This window comes from Ziziphus jujuba, chromosome 3 (assembly GCF_031755915.1).
Source record: "Ziziphus jujuba cultivar Dongzao chromosome 3, ASM3175591v1".
In the NCBI taxonomy this organism is placed as follows: domain Eukaryota; kingdom Viridiplantae; phylum Streptophyta; class Magnoliopsida; order Rosales; family Rhamnaceae; genus Ziziphus; species Ziziphus jujuba.
In genome coordinates, this window is record NC_083381.1 from 30,871,356 (window position 1) to 30,886,882 (window position 15,527).

At 29.1% G+C, this 15,527-nt stretch overlaps 1 protein-coding gene across 1 annotated transcript; it reads right to left on the minus strand.

The window, feature by feature from the left end:
* Positions 1 to 603: 603 nt before the first annotated feature.
* Positions 604 to 10,252, minus strand: LOC125423292 (uncharacterized). The gene is made up of 10 exons (XM_060815453.1): positions 10,213 to 10,252; positions 9,033 to 9,898; positions 7,921 to 8,073; positions 7,533 to 7,784; positions 6,912 to 6,998; positions 4,054 to 4,217; positions 2,454 to 3,312; positions 1,461 to 1,622; positions 1,115 to 1,369; positions 604 to 907 (listed from the first exon to the last, which is right to left on the minus strand). The coding sequence occupies exons 1-9, from the start codon at positions 10,235 to 10,237 to the stop codon at positions 1,115 to 1,117; spliced, it is 2,823 nt and encodes a 940-aa protein (XP_060671436.1). The 5' UTR covers positions 10,238 to 10,252; the 3' UTR covers positions 604 to 907.
* Positions 10,253 to 15,527: the final 5,275 nt, after the last annotated feature.

Genomic DNA, 15,527 nt, shown 5'->3' on the forward strand with positions numbered 1-15,527 from the left:
AGTTTAAAACAGTAAATTTCTTTAATAAACTCAAATAATGCTAAATGATGGTTCTTTTATGTAAAGGGTAAATTGTATTTCCGTCAAATTTTTCCTTTTCTAGAGGCAATGAGATTTTTGTGGTTAATTACTTTCATAAGTTCGAAATTCTGTTTGATTATTGGTAAATATAGTTTTTTTTTTTCCCAATCTTTTCTTTGCCAAAATTATCTCTCTTTTTTTTTTTAAATTATTACAAATTAACCTCAATTTTTCATTGCATTCACACTTTTTCTTTTTTCTTTTGTTTTGTTTTTTTTTTTTTTTTTTTTTGTGCTTTAATTCATTGCATTCACTTTTTAGTCTAATTATGTCATAATTTTCATCTTTTCATGATTTGCTTTAAAAGGACGAGAGAACAAGATTATGATGGACATGCATTCTCCACTAAGAAAAGGACCAGAAATGGAACGAGTCATAAATAATATATATAGCTAACTTGCATTTTTAACACAAAATTTTAGCAATTTTTTGTTGTTTTTAAAACCAAAAATTAGCTCCTTCTAGTAAATGGGCAAAAAGGGCTTAGCATTGCATTTCCACACATACAGATGCATATGTAAATTGCATATGTAAATCTCAGATTTATTGACATAAAGTAATTACTGTAGTTACATATATGTCTGCAAATATGTCTTACATACATTATCTAATAGACCCAAGTTTACATCATAATTCATCTTCTAATATATACATATATATATGTATGCATATGTAAATCCCAGACTTATTGACATAAAGTAATTACTGTAGTTATATATATGTCTGCAAATTTGTATTACATTATCTAATAGACCCAAGTTTACATCATAGTTCATCTTCCAAACATCTTTCACAATGCTGCCAAATCCATGTCACACTCCCAAATCTGCAAAAGACCAAAAGCAACATACATCCGATATCTGATACTATCTGATCAAATATTCAGAAGCATCACTTCCTTCCAAACAAACAAGCAAGTTGAGCACTTTAAAAATTAATGTCACTGAAAGCAAGATTTAATACAGGCACACATTTCGACACGCATAGGCAATCATCAGAGTTTGTTTGTGATTGGATGGATAAGAAAACTTACTCAGAGCTGAGAATGGAGTGGAAGTAAGGATTTTGGCAGTCGATCTGCAACCAAAATGTAAAACAGCCCCATAACTCCTGTGTGTGATATCGTGCTGTTGTAAATAGATTCCAGAATCAGAGTCTCCCCATCATTGATCTTGATAGAGCCTGGTTGAGGATAACAAGTGGACATTCCAACTATGTAACCGGCCTCATTTCCTACTTCGTTCCCGTCCCCATAAATTGGCAACGATGAGCATATGGTTTGTCCATCCTAGAGCAACAAATCATAGGAGAGAATAATTCCATTAAACTCCTTATTCTACAAATTTCGATAAATGTTTGTTTGTTAGAAAGAAATTTACTTGTCTGTATAGTGTCGAACCGATTCCTCCAGTATGCTGATGAGCAACAGCGTAGACAACATACCCCCCAGAAGGGACACTGAGACTTGTCCTCTTGGTGTCAGCGCAGGTATTACCATTACTTCCGCTGGGACTGCCAGATTTTTTGACTTCATACTCAACCTGTACAAAAGAAAACCATTGGATCATTCAGCATGAGGATCAAACCGGTAAAAACTGTCAACAGATTCTAATTTGATTCCATTTCTTCCATTTATTGAAACTTAAGAAATTCTCTTGATTTATGAAGCATTTTTGGCATTCTGTATGAGTAGAGATCCTCATAATCTAAAACTAAAGCTTTCTGCAGGAAAAAGCATAACTGGTTTTCAGCAACTCATAAAGAGTTCCATCACACAGAGGTAGCAGGCTATAATATGTATTCATATGCATACATATATGTGTGCGTGTCTACATGTATATATACATATACATTTTTATGAATTACCCCATATATCTAAAATTAACTGCATTGCAATTACTAAAAGTTCCTTTAATGCAGAACTTCATTACAAGAAGCAGCATAACACTAGGAATAGCCAGTTGAAATTGAATTTGTTCAATATGCTTTGAAAAAGGTTTTAGAATCCATTGAAGTTCTGAAAGCATCAGGAATTCTCTGTTTTTCTCACTTTTTCTTTATTAGTACATCACCATAATATGGGTGCTTGGCATCTTCAAATGTCACAAAAAATTTCATTGGACCTATGTTCTTGCTAATGAATATATCATACATAAGATAAAAATTTTAAAACTTGTGCATAGAAATGAACTCTTTAGAAAAGAAATAGGAGGTATAATCTAAGTGCACATGACATATGTCCTGTCCACTAAACAATAGATGCAACAAAATTGTATCCAAATCTAACCATATTTTCACATATTTTGTTCAAAACTAAAGAAAACGTAAGTTACCAAGCATCAATTACAACAACAATTCTAATATATTCTTACCTGGCAATGATGTTCAGCAGACTGCCTAGTTGAATCCTTCAAAACCTTATCAGTGACATCGAGGATATAAATTTTAACAGGAACTATAGAATCAGACCAATCAACCCACTTTACAGTATATCTCAGGTAGAGACCTCTCTTGGCACCTTGAAAGCCTTCTTTCATCCTACATCTTGTATCATCATAGCAACAATACAAACCTCCTTTGTACTCCGGCCTCAAAGGTCGTCCATACGCATCCTTTGAAACATTATACAGATCACACCTGCATTCAGTGCATCCCAACTTGTCTTCAACGCCACGAGTATCAATAGCATGAATGTTGAGCAACCATTTCTCCTCATAACCAGAAGGGATTTCTGCAGCATTACCAACTTCAACCCCAAAAGGATCAGGAACATGTGTGGCTGTTCTTCGTGTTTCGGATCCAAGTCCATAATACTGTCCAAGAACATTTCTCTGGCACAATCCATCGTTTCTTACCATAACAAAATCTGTACGTTTATTTCTATAATTAGAGCCATCCAGCTCTGGCTCTGAGGAATTCTTAAGGTGATAATACCTTGCAACAACCCAATGATGAAGATAAGTTTCATAAAGAGGAACAGGGTTTCCTGCTTCATCAACTACTTCAGCATCAAAACTTTTGAGAGCAATATGACCTCTTGGGAAATCAATGTTGTAGTAATACTTGTCTGCCACTGATCCAGGTTCCAACTCAAACTTTGGGGATAAGAAAACTGCAGATTTAGTATTGATTATGCTTTTCAGCGAAGAACATGAACATGGTATGGTTAATCCCAGCAGTAATATTACTGAAAAAGGCAGCCAAGTTCGAGAAAACTCTTGCATTTTGCTCCTGCCAGTACAAAAATCTTCCATTTAAAAACTAAAATTCACTAATAAACAAACACCCAACTTTTATTGTGAGAATAAACATATCATCGTCCTCTTACAAAGTGGATCCAACTCTGTTTACTCGAACATAAGACCAAATAGACAACAAGGGTTGGACAACATGTTGAATTACAATCAATAATGCTAACATAATATATAGCTTTCACAGTTGCAAATTGATCTTGCTTTTAAAAAGCGGATTAGACATTTTGTTAGACAGTAGAATCTGAAAGAATTATTGTTGTTACTATTCATTCTTTCTTGGCTGATTTGAAATTTTATACTCCAAAAGCAAAAGTTTTTTTTTTTTTTTTTCTTTTTTAATACACAAAAGTTCAAAAATCATAATCAACAGACAAAACTTAAATGAAGAAATATAAAGAAAATCTACCCCCAACCATCAATCACCATACAACATCACAACTACTTATCATCAATAAAGAAAAATAGGGATTCATACCATAAATATCTTGGTTAAATACAAAAATTGCCTTTCACACCAATAAAACCATCCAAAAATAACATGTGAAGCCCATGTAAATGGAAATAATTCGCTCTGTAAAAATAATAATAATAATACCAGAGCATAGAAGACAATGGGAGAACAAATATCCAAGAAAACCCAGACAAACACATATGTATATGTACATATATATATGGAAAGTAAAAGAAAAAGACAGTAAATTGAATGGAATTGACCCACCAAAATAGATGATAATCTGCAAAAGAGCCACAGCAAAAACTGTGTTTGATGGTGGAATTATGTATGTATATGTATATCGGTGTGTTTGAGTATATAACTGTATATACTGAATGCTTGGGATAGAGGACAAGCGGGCGCTGAGAGAGTGTTGGGGAGGAGTGGTACGATCAGGAAAATGAGCGGTCCTTGGCTCATTTATTTGCACAGAACCCCAAAACAAAAAAAGTGACGGAATTCCCGGGGAGATGAGGGCAGTGCTTACGTCATCCTTATTTTTTTATTTTTTATTTTTCCTCTTTTTTCACGTTTTTCAAATAAGTCCAATAGAATAGGAAATATTGACACGATAAATATGTCTTTTTCGGAGTTTTTTTGTTTTTTTTTTTTTTTTGTTCCTTCTGGATTGTTGAAAAGCATTGCTATAAGTGGTGCGACTTTGTTAATTATGAGTTGGTTGTTTGTGTATGGATTAAGTGTAGTGTGTTTCTTCTCCTATGGCTTTTATTCAAATTTTTTTTTTTTATATATATATAACAATTTTTATTTTTTAAAATTATATGTAATTTATTTATTTTAATATTGATAGTAATTAAAATTGATTAAATATATTAATTAATTATGTTAAAGAAAAAGTTAAAAACAAAAATTAAAAACTCCTTTTTAAATTGTGTTTTATTTTTCTTTATATTTTATATTTTTTATATTAACAGTCAATAAAAATGTTTAACTATTATTATTTAACATTAACAAACTATTAAACTAAACAAATTATAAATAATTAAATAATAGAGGTAAAAATTAAAAAAATAAATTTATTATCAAATATATTGAAAATTTTATTGTTTAGGTGACAAAAAATGGAAAAAAAAAATTCAATTTTTTTTTTTTTGTTAGGTATTGATTTTTGGATTTATTGGATTTCAATCTCTATATACAAATTACAAACTCTTGATGTGCACTAAAAGCATTAATATTAGGCTATTGAAAAACAAACAAACAAAAAAAAAAGGAAAAGATGGCACGTAATCTATCAAAGAGGTTTTTGGAATTTAATAGTCTGAAGTAGGCCTTAGTCAAATAAGTGGGTGGTGGGTTTAGGTTCCATTAATTGAGTCCTCTTCATTGGAGCCGAACCCGTTTTCTGAATCTGGTTTGGTTTATCAAAGTGTTTGATTTGTTGGACCAGTGACTTGGTACGAATTAATTGGGAATCCTTCCTAAGGTCTCCTTCAAAGAGTGTCCTGTAACCCTATCTTTTTCGATAGTGTACTTTTAAGACATATGTTGGATAATTACTTTTATTTTATTTTATTTGATTTAACTTTTTTGTAATTTCTACTGACATCATTATTAGTCCATTTTCAATGGAGCTTTTATTAATTTCATACTCAAATGTCAATTTTCATTTTTTAAGTCTGTTGATTTTGGGTATTTAATTATATTACATTATCATATTCACCTTAATTAAAACAATAAGAAAAGTAACATCCTTATGTATCGTTTTTATGCAAAATAAAAAAAATATTTATTTTTCTTTTAAAAATTGTTTAAAATGCTTTTTATACTCTTCAAAATAAAAAAGACTGTTAAATATACTCGTACTTTTTCAATATAATTAAGGTATAATTTACTAATCTACTTATTTTTATAAACAATAAAAACACATGAACTTTTTTTTTCCTGTGCAATAATTTGTCTTATATTTAATTCATTCGGATAATATATAATAAATATAGTATTATACATTTTAATAATTTATAACATTTTCAATAAAAATATAGATTATAATATATATTTATAATCTATATTTGTTACATAAACAATATAAACTATGTTTTAGACAAATTGCTTTTGAATTATAACATTTAAAATGAATATCGAAATAATAACGCTTAAATATTATTATGAAGATGAATTTTTACTTTTAATGACTTTATCGAACAATATAAAATCTCAATTTAAACAATATAAATTTTTATATCATATAAAAAAATAAATACTCAGAACGTAAAATTGCTTTTGAATTATAACATTTAAAATAAATATTAAATAAATATATTCTAGATATTATCAAAATACATATTTAAAACTTAAACATTTTACTTTATATATATATATATATATACATATATATGATGACTCATGTGAATATTCTCAGAGATTAGGAAGGAGCTAGAAAGATTTATGTGGTCCAGATTTCTTATTGAGTTATTCCAAATGGGTCCCACTTATCAATGTTTTATTTGGCGGTATCATAATAAATGGGTACAAGATTATTTTTCCCCTCTGGTTTTTTCTGCAAGCCTTGAGTTCTAGATCGTCTTTTTTGACTCTCTTTTTTCTTAGTAATCTTTTTTTTTTTTTTCCTTTAATTATTGTAGATTTAAATGCAAGGACCATGTCACAATTTTTATGCAGGGTCAATCACTCAGCCTCCTTATCTATTTCACATTTTTTATTTTACCATTTAAATTTTAAAATTTTAATTTTATTATTTTAGTTCAATTATAATACTTAAATAGATAAATTTTATAAAATTAATCAAACATAACTAATATAGCTGCATTAGAAAATAATTTTATTCTATTTAATTAATATTTATGATTTAATTTTTTATAATTTATTTGAAATTTGTAAAATTACATTAAAGTGACATACAAATAATAATTTAAAAAAATAATGTAATACTTTTTAAAACGTAGATAACAAAGTGTAAAAAATTATAATAATGGAAGATAAAAAGTGTATCTAACACTTTTATTTATTTTGTTATTTGATTATACCACATGCTACATTTCCATGTCTCTGTGCATAGTCAGTCATTTGGGATCTTTGTCATTTCAAAAAAAAAAGTCCACCTCAACATTTTCTACAGTTCTAGCAGTTCCAGCGTCGTCCCCTTTGGTATCTCCACCATTTTGGTGACTAGTTTGGAGAAGAGGATACTGTAACATGAATAAAATAAAATTAAAAAAAAATTAAAAAAAATTAAAAAAATTAAAAAACAACCAAAAAAAGAGATCTTTATTTTATGGGCGAAAGGGGCCCGACATTGGGCATTTCCATACGTGTACGTACATACATGTATATCCATGCAAAGCTCAGATTAATTTATCGAGTACTAATTACTAGCTAGTTATTATATGTCTACAAATGTTTATCACACAATCTCATAGACCATAGCATAGATCATAGTTCATCTTCCGTAACTTCTTTCACATTGCTGCCAAATCCTTGCCATACTCCCAAATCTGCAAAAGACCAAAAGCAATATCTGATTTTACTTGATCATATATTCAGCAGCATCACTTTTCTTGCAGACCAATTTCCAAGCAAGTTGAGCAGCACTCAAAAAATTAATGTTATTGAAAGCAACATTACTGGTTTACATTTCGATACATGTAGGCAACCATCATAATTTTTTATGACTGGATTGAAAAAAAAAAAACAAAAAAACAAAAAAACAAAAAACTTACTCAAAGTTGAGAATCAAGTGGAAATAAAGATTCTGACAATTGATCTGCAACCAAAATGTAAAACAGCGCCATAACTCCTGTGTGTGATTGTGTGCTGTTGTACATGGATTCCAGAATCAAAGTCTCCCCATCATTGATCTTGACAGAGCCAGGTTGAGGATAACAAGTTGACATTCCAACTACATAACCAGCCTCGTTTCCTACTTCGTTCCCCTTCCCATAAATTGGGGACGACGAACATATGGTTCGTCCATCCTAAGATAACAAATCATTGGAGAGAAACAACTTCATTAAACATCTCATTTTTCAATGAATGCAAAATTGCATGAAAATTTCTGATTAGGAATTTTTTTTTTTTTTATCAATGTTTTGCAGAAAACAAACTAATTACTTGTCCGTGTAGTGTCAAAGCAATTCCTGCAGAATGAAGATGAGCAACAGCATAGACAACATATCCCCCAGAACCATAAGGGATACTAAGACTTGTCCTTTTGGTGTCGATGGCATTACTTGGACTGTAAGATTTTTCAACGTCATACTCAATCTGTACAAAAGAAAACCATTGGATCAATTCACAATGAGGATTGAACTAGCGAAAACTGTCAACAGTGTGATATCATTATGCTTTGGTTGAATTGAGTTTTAATTTCGTTTCCATTTCTTCCAATTTTTGAAACTTGAATAGACTTAATAAGTTCTCTTCGTTTATGAACCATTTTTGGAATACTGTATTAGTGGAGATCCTTGTAATCTAAAACTAAAAGGTTTCTGCAGGAAAAAGCATATCTAGAAGCAAGTGATCATTTCGGGAGATTTTCCAAAAACCAAAAGGGGAAATTTCATTCACACATGTGTAGCGGGCTATAAAAAGTTGTATGTGTCTACATGTATGTACACATAAATATTTTTATGAATTATCCATTACATTTAAATGAACTGTATTGAAATTAGTAAAAGGTTCTCCAGGGCAGTTAATCTTCATTACAAGAAGCAACACACCAGTCACCAATGAACTAATGTGGGATTAGGAAGAAACACTGAAATCAAATTTGCTCCATATGCTCTGGAAAAAGTTTTTAAGAGTATTAAACTTCTATGGCACCAACAATTCTCTGTTTTTTTCTTTTTTTTCTTTTTTATATTTTTGGGGGTAACAATCCACCAAATAAGGGTATTCATAGAATTCACTAATTTCTCATTTCATAATAAAAGTTCATATCAAACAAACAAAACTAGCATCTTCAAATGTAACAAAAATTTTCGTGACAAGGGAAAAAAAAAAAAAAAAAAAAAAAGGGGGTAAAAAAAAGAAAGGGGTAAAAAAACAGAAGTTATGACCAAAGTTCACAGGATATAGGCCCTATCTACTAAACATAGGATGCAACAAAAATGTACCCTGATCTAAGCATAGTTTCACATCTTTTGTTCATAAAAATGACAAGAAAAAGAAAGAGGAAGAGGGTAACTAACATCAATTATAACAGAATTCAAATATATTCTTACCTGGCAATCATGTTCAGCAGACTGCATAATTGAATCCTTCGAAGCCTTGAATCTATCAGTGACATCATAAATATAGACCTTAACAGGAACTATGGAATCAGACCAATCAACCCACTTCACTGTATATTTCAGGTAGAGACCTCTCTTGGCACCCTGAAAGCCATTTCTCAACCTACATCGTGTATCATCATAGCAACAATAAATACCTCCTTTGTACAGCGGGCTCAGAGGCCGTCCATTTTGGTCTTTCGAAACATTATACAGATCACACCTGCATTCAGTGCATCCCATCCTATCTTCAACGCCGCGAGTATCAATGGCATGGATATTGAACACCCATCTCTCCTCATAACCAGAAGGGATCTCTGCAGGATTACCAACTTCAATCCCAAAAGGATCGGGAACATATGTGAGTGTTTTTCGGGTTTCGGATCCAAGTCCAAAATACTGTCTAAGTACTTTACTCTGGCATAATCCACTGTTTTCTACATCAATGAAATCTGTGTGGTTCTGCATTAAAGAAGAGCCCTCCGGCTCTGTGGAATTCTTGCGGTAATAATATCTAGCAACAACCCAGTGGTGAAGATAAGTTTCGTGAAGAGGGACAGGGTTCCCTGCTTCATCAACTACTTCAGCATCAAAACTTTTGACTGCAATATGACCTCTCGGGAAATCCATGTTGTAGTAGAATTTGTTCGAAACTGATCCAGGTTGCAACTTGAACTCTGGGGATAAGAAAACTGCAGATTTCGTCTTGATTATGCTTTTCAGCGAAGAGCATGAACATGGTATGGTTAACCCCAATAGTAATATTACTGAGGAAACCAACCATATTCGAGAAAACTCTACCATTTTTGCTCCTGCCACTACAAAAATCTTTTGGTTAAAACTACAACTGAGCAACAAACAAACACTGAACTTTGCTTCTGAGTAGAAAGTGCATCAAACTATTTATGTTGAATTATTATCAGTCATGCTAACATTAATATATGGATAAGCAGCTGCGGGTTTTGCTTTTAAAAGTGGATTAGAAATTTTGTTAGACAGTAGAATTTGAAAGAATTAATTTTGTTACTAATCATTCTTTCTTAGCTGAATCGGAATTTTGTGGCAAAGCAAAAGATCAAATTGAACAGATAAATGGGAAAGTGAAGAGACATAAAGAAAAATCTACCCTAACCATCAATTTCACCATACAAGAGCATGGCTATAAATCAACTATGAAGAACAACAGGGATCCACACCACAAATATAATATAAAATACAAAAAAAAAAAAAAAAAAAAAAAGGCCTTTCGCAACGACAAAAAGCCTTTAAAACAAATGTGAAGCCCATAAGTAAATAATTCTCTCTGCAAAGGAACATACCAAAGCAAAGAAGAAAAAATAATTGATACAGAACAAATATTAGTGAAAAGCCAGAATATATATATATATATATATATAGATATGTAACCAGGCTTACACCACATCCACGTGACTATGAAATGGGTTTCTTTTAAAAAGCATTTATGTTTTACTAAATTCAAAGGTTTATTTTTTTTTTTTTCTAAATGGTATTTAATATCTTAGTAAATTTATAATTGATCATTAATTTATATATAAATATTTACTTTTAAAATGATTTAATGTCTGAAAAAAATTCATTATATCAATCTAATATAAATTTAATTCTATATATATATATATTTGTGTGTGTATATATATATATATATACAGTTCCATTAATATAAGAAAAATTATTCCGAAGATACACGTCCTGTAATATATTGTAAAATCTGCAATCCAAATTATATATTTTGAACCATGTTATGGAATGTGTGTCACCCATCATTTAGTGAGCAATTTTCCAACAATAACAATTTTAATATATGTATATATAATTTTGCTAATTGCTTTTAAATCTGAGTCCATTTTATTACATGTAATGTTTATCAAAAAAGTTTTATTACATGTTATCCATGTGAATATACTATCCGATTATATATAAACCAATGGGCATGCATGCGTTCTATAGTAAAATAAAAATTTTATAGATATCCAAACCGTTAAATTTATATATATATATATCTAAATAAAATGATATATTAATTATATTTTGATACTTTCAAAATTTTTCAACATATCCAATTTAGATCTTTAACTTTTTAACTAAACAAATTAAATTATCAATTTTTTAATTTGTTGCAATTTAAATATTTTAAATTGTTGACTAATATCATTCAACAAACATTTTACATATAAATAATATTAAATTATATCAAATTTCAATCTAAAGGAATACTAACTCATAAAAATTTTAAAATTAATTCTTAAAATCTACATTTTTAGTATATTTTTTATTTTAAAATTTAACACGGTTTAATACTAATTAGATGATAAATAACACTAAATTTTTTTAAAAAAAATAAAGGATTACCAAAGTGTAAAATTTTAAAAATAATTTTAATATTTTCTCTAATATATTTTAGTTTAGTATTAGTCATGTACGATTGGTAACTAAACCATATAGTTAAAAATCAAATAAGACTAAAATTATAATAAATTAAAAAAATTAATGATTTAAATTTTAAAAAAATTGAAAGTGTAAATTGTAAACGTTTAAAAATAAAGATATCAAAGATATCAAATTGCAATTAAGAAAAAAAAAATTGAATGGAACAGAGCTACCAAAACTGATGATAATTTGCCACTCAGCTAGCCACATCCAAAGCTGGAGTTTGGTGGTAGGTTAATTTATGCATGTATATCTATATATTTATCTATATATATATATATATATATATAACCATATATGATATATGATATTAAATGCCTGGGATTAGGACGAGCTGGCGGTGGGAGGGCTAAGAGCTGGATGAGGAAGGTGTAAGAGTGTGAAAGGAACATCAACATGAAATACTTGGCAAAGAGTGGCAAAGGGTGTAAATGAAAGTGTGATTGCTTACGTCGTCCTTGGAATTTCATTTTAACGTTTTCAAAGAATTTTTGAACAACATTAATCTTAATCTTGATCCCATAAAATCTATAGCTTCCTCAGCTCAGCCATGACTTTGACGTTTACAATCAACAATATGCCAATGTGTTATACTGCTCATTTCTCTTTGTTGATACATATGGTTTTTTTTTAATGATAATTTGTTGAGACATGTCTTATTACTGATAATATAACTATAGATAAGCAATACAACACTGTCCAGTATAATAAAATTACGAAGTTTAAACCACAACGATGATTGCTAGTACATTTTTACCCCTTTGGTGCAGATAAGATTTTGGAGAAAATTCTAATAGAGTAAGAAATATTGTCATGCTGAATATGTCTTTTTGGAATTTTATCATCACAATTGTTTTATAAGGACCGCTCACTCAATATTGAATTTATTTTATTCAAATAAAATTTTAATAGTTGACTAAATTCATATTAAATTATTAACACATTTTAGAATATAAGAATTAACTTAACTGTTAAAATTAAAATTCAAATGTTACAACCAGTAGTTATCTTACGTGGGCCTTACTATTCCTATTGTATTTGATTTGTTTTCTAGCTTACTATTGAAATGTTATTTTTTCCATTACTTTTAATTTTTAAAACTGACTTCACTTTTTTTCTTTTTTCTTTTTTTCTTTTTTCTCAATATCTATTTCGTTTGATTTTGTATTCATCCTCTGCTAGCATTATTACTTGTCTTTTTTGGTAAAAAATATTATAGTTATTACTTATCTGATATTTTTTTCTAAACAAAAAAAAAATAAAAAAAAAATGAATTATATATATAACAGTGTTCTCTTTTTTTATTAAATTAATAAAAAATAGTTTTTTAAGGTCTTATTTGGCAAATATCTTTTTAGAAAGTTGAATTTAAAAATTATTTATGAAAATGTTTGGATAATTTTCTAAAAATGCTTTAAACCTTTGAAAAGCTTTTAATTAAAGTTAATAAAAAGCCTAAAGAAGTAGAATTTTTGTTTTTTTTTATAATTTTTATGAAGTAGAAGTGGAAGAAGAAGAGGAAGCAAAAAAGAAAAAAAAATCCCAAACAAGGTCAAAATTGAAACTACTCAATTCAATTTTATAGTTTAATATTGGATAGATATATTAAATGTCTGTCCTACTGTGCCATCAATTTCAGTATCAGTCCAGCTATGCTGGTACATAATCATAGTGTCTATTTGGAATTTTTTTTTTTTTTGGGGCTCTTCTTTTGGTTTGTTGAAGGCATTGCCTAAAATAGTTGCCTATGAATTATTAGTTGGTTGTTTGTGTACTATTGACCTTTTATTCATTGCAGTTGTTCTTTTCCTTTGGTTGTTATTGAACTTTTCTTATTATTATTATGGAAAAATTTATTGTTTTGATTTAAAAAAAAAAATGATACATATATATTTATATATAATATAAAAAGCTGTGGATTGTGAGGAAGGAGAGCAGCAGTGGGTGGGAGGCTTCTCTCCAACATTTAATTGGGCTGGGCCCAATATAAATTTAAAAGACAGAAAGGTAGTTATTTTTCAATGGCGATGACGTGGGCAAGAGTTGGCCTCTGCTTTGTAAAGTTTCTATTTTTAGAGAGAGGAAAGCATGGTAGTGCCGTAGAAAGTGCCCACGCGCTGTTTACAGAACGCGATTTAACGCTTTGGGTACGGAGATTCACGGTTTGTACATGACCAGCCCTTTGTCAGTGAAACGGTGTGTTTTGTGAAAATAAAGTCCCCTTTAGTTAACAAGCAGTGTCTACAAGCTCTCCCTCACTCTCCGGAACATTATTATGGAATTGGAGTGGGAGTTATGAACAAGAAAGTATATTTAATTTAAATTTTAAAAAAATTTATATAAATTTGAAAATATTTTAAATTTTAATAGATTTTATTTATAAAAATTTATTAAAATTCAAATATATTTAATTAGAATTTTATAATTTTTTTTTTAAAATTTAGAAATATTTAAAAAAATTTTAATTTTAAATAATAATAAATTTAAAATGATTTTAAAAATAAAATTATAAATATAATTATCAATATAAAATTTAATTTTAATTTTAAAAATTTTATTAGATTTTTATAAATTTATTATAAAATTTATAAAAATTTATAAATTTTTTAAAATCAATATCTCATTTGAAAATCAGATCCACTCAACAAACAAAAATAATATGGAAAGTGAGTTTAGCAAGCTTGCAGATTTCAAAGTTAGGTTGACCAGAAAAGCCAAGGAAGCAAGTTATCCACACACCGTAAATCTCCGTTCCCTAAGCCTTAAGACGCCTTCTGTAAACAGCGCGTGGATGCTCTCTACAGCAGACTATCAAGGGAACGGATTAGGTACACAAAAGATTTATTTTTTTTTTTCTTTTTTTTTCCTTTTTTGTGTGTGTGTGTGTGTGACAGGGATTGACATTGGTGCCATATGTAGCATTTATTTTTCAATTATACATATGCATGCACCAATCCCGGCACTTTGGCCATTACCGGACTTTGCATTTTAGACACTCCAACATAAATTTAGGTGCATACTACACATTAAGTGGTAGGGTAGTGTATTTATCTAACTAACTCATAATAATCAATAAATACGCTTTCAATCTTTTTTTTAAAAAATTTTTCTATCTAATAATTTTAGAGTGTATGTTTCCATGCCAATCTCAGCAATAATTTGTTGGGACTTTACATAGTATCATTTTGAACAAAAATAGATTATTTTGGTAGAATAATCACGTATTTTATTTCTTGCAAGTTCGTTATTACCAGGTTTCAAGTAAAAACAAAAAAAAAATCTGGCTAGCTCCTGCAAAGAATTAATAACTTGATCTTAGTTGGTGGATTTTTTTTTTAATTACTCATTTCCTTTTGTTAATTTTTTTTTCTAGATTTCTATTGCTTTAGTCGTTTAAATACTACCATAAACATAAGTCTTATTTTATCTTTTTTTTTTATTTTTTTAATTTGAAATCAATTTATTGCCTATTGTCAAAGTAATTTTCTCCAAAATAAATTAGAAAAAAAAATTAACCTTGTAAATACTGTAATTGATTGGATTACAACACAGTAAAAGATAATTTGTGCATCTTTCAATACCATAAATTAAAACACAAAAGGAATAATCAAATGTTATTACGTAATAGTTCTCGGAAATTTATTTTTGAATCCATCACTGATGTGCCAACATAAGATCCATCAGATACATCAATATCCTCTTAACCATCATTGCAAGCCATTTTAAAACCATACTTAGGCTTCTTCTTTTTTTTTTTTTTTTTTTTTTTTAACGGAAAATTTCTTCTACCTCCCACAGGTTTGATGAAAAAAGATTTATACCTCCAAAATTTAAACATTTTTTATTTACCCTTCTAAAGTTTGGATAATTATTCACTTATCATCTTTCATATTGATTTTTGACAAATTTTACTTATAAAAAGTCTATTTTATAAGTATCATTATTTACCCTTTTAAAGTTTGAATAATTATCACTTACCATCCTTTATATTGATTAACA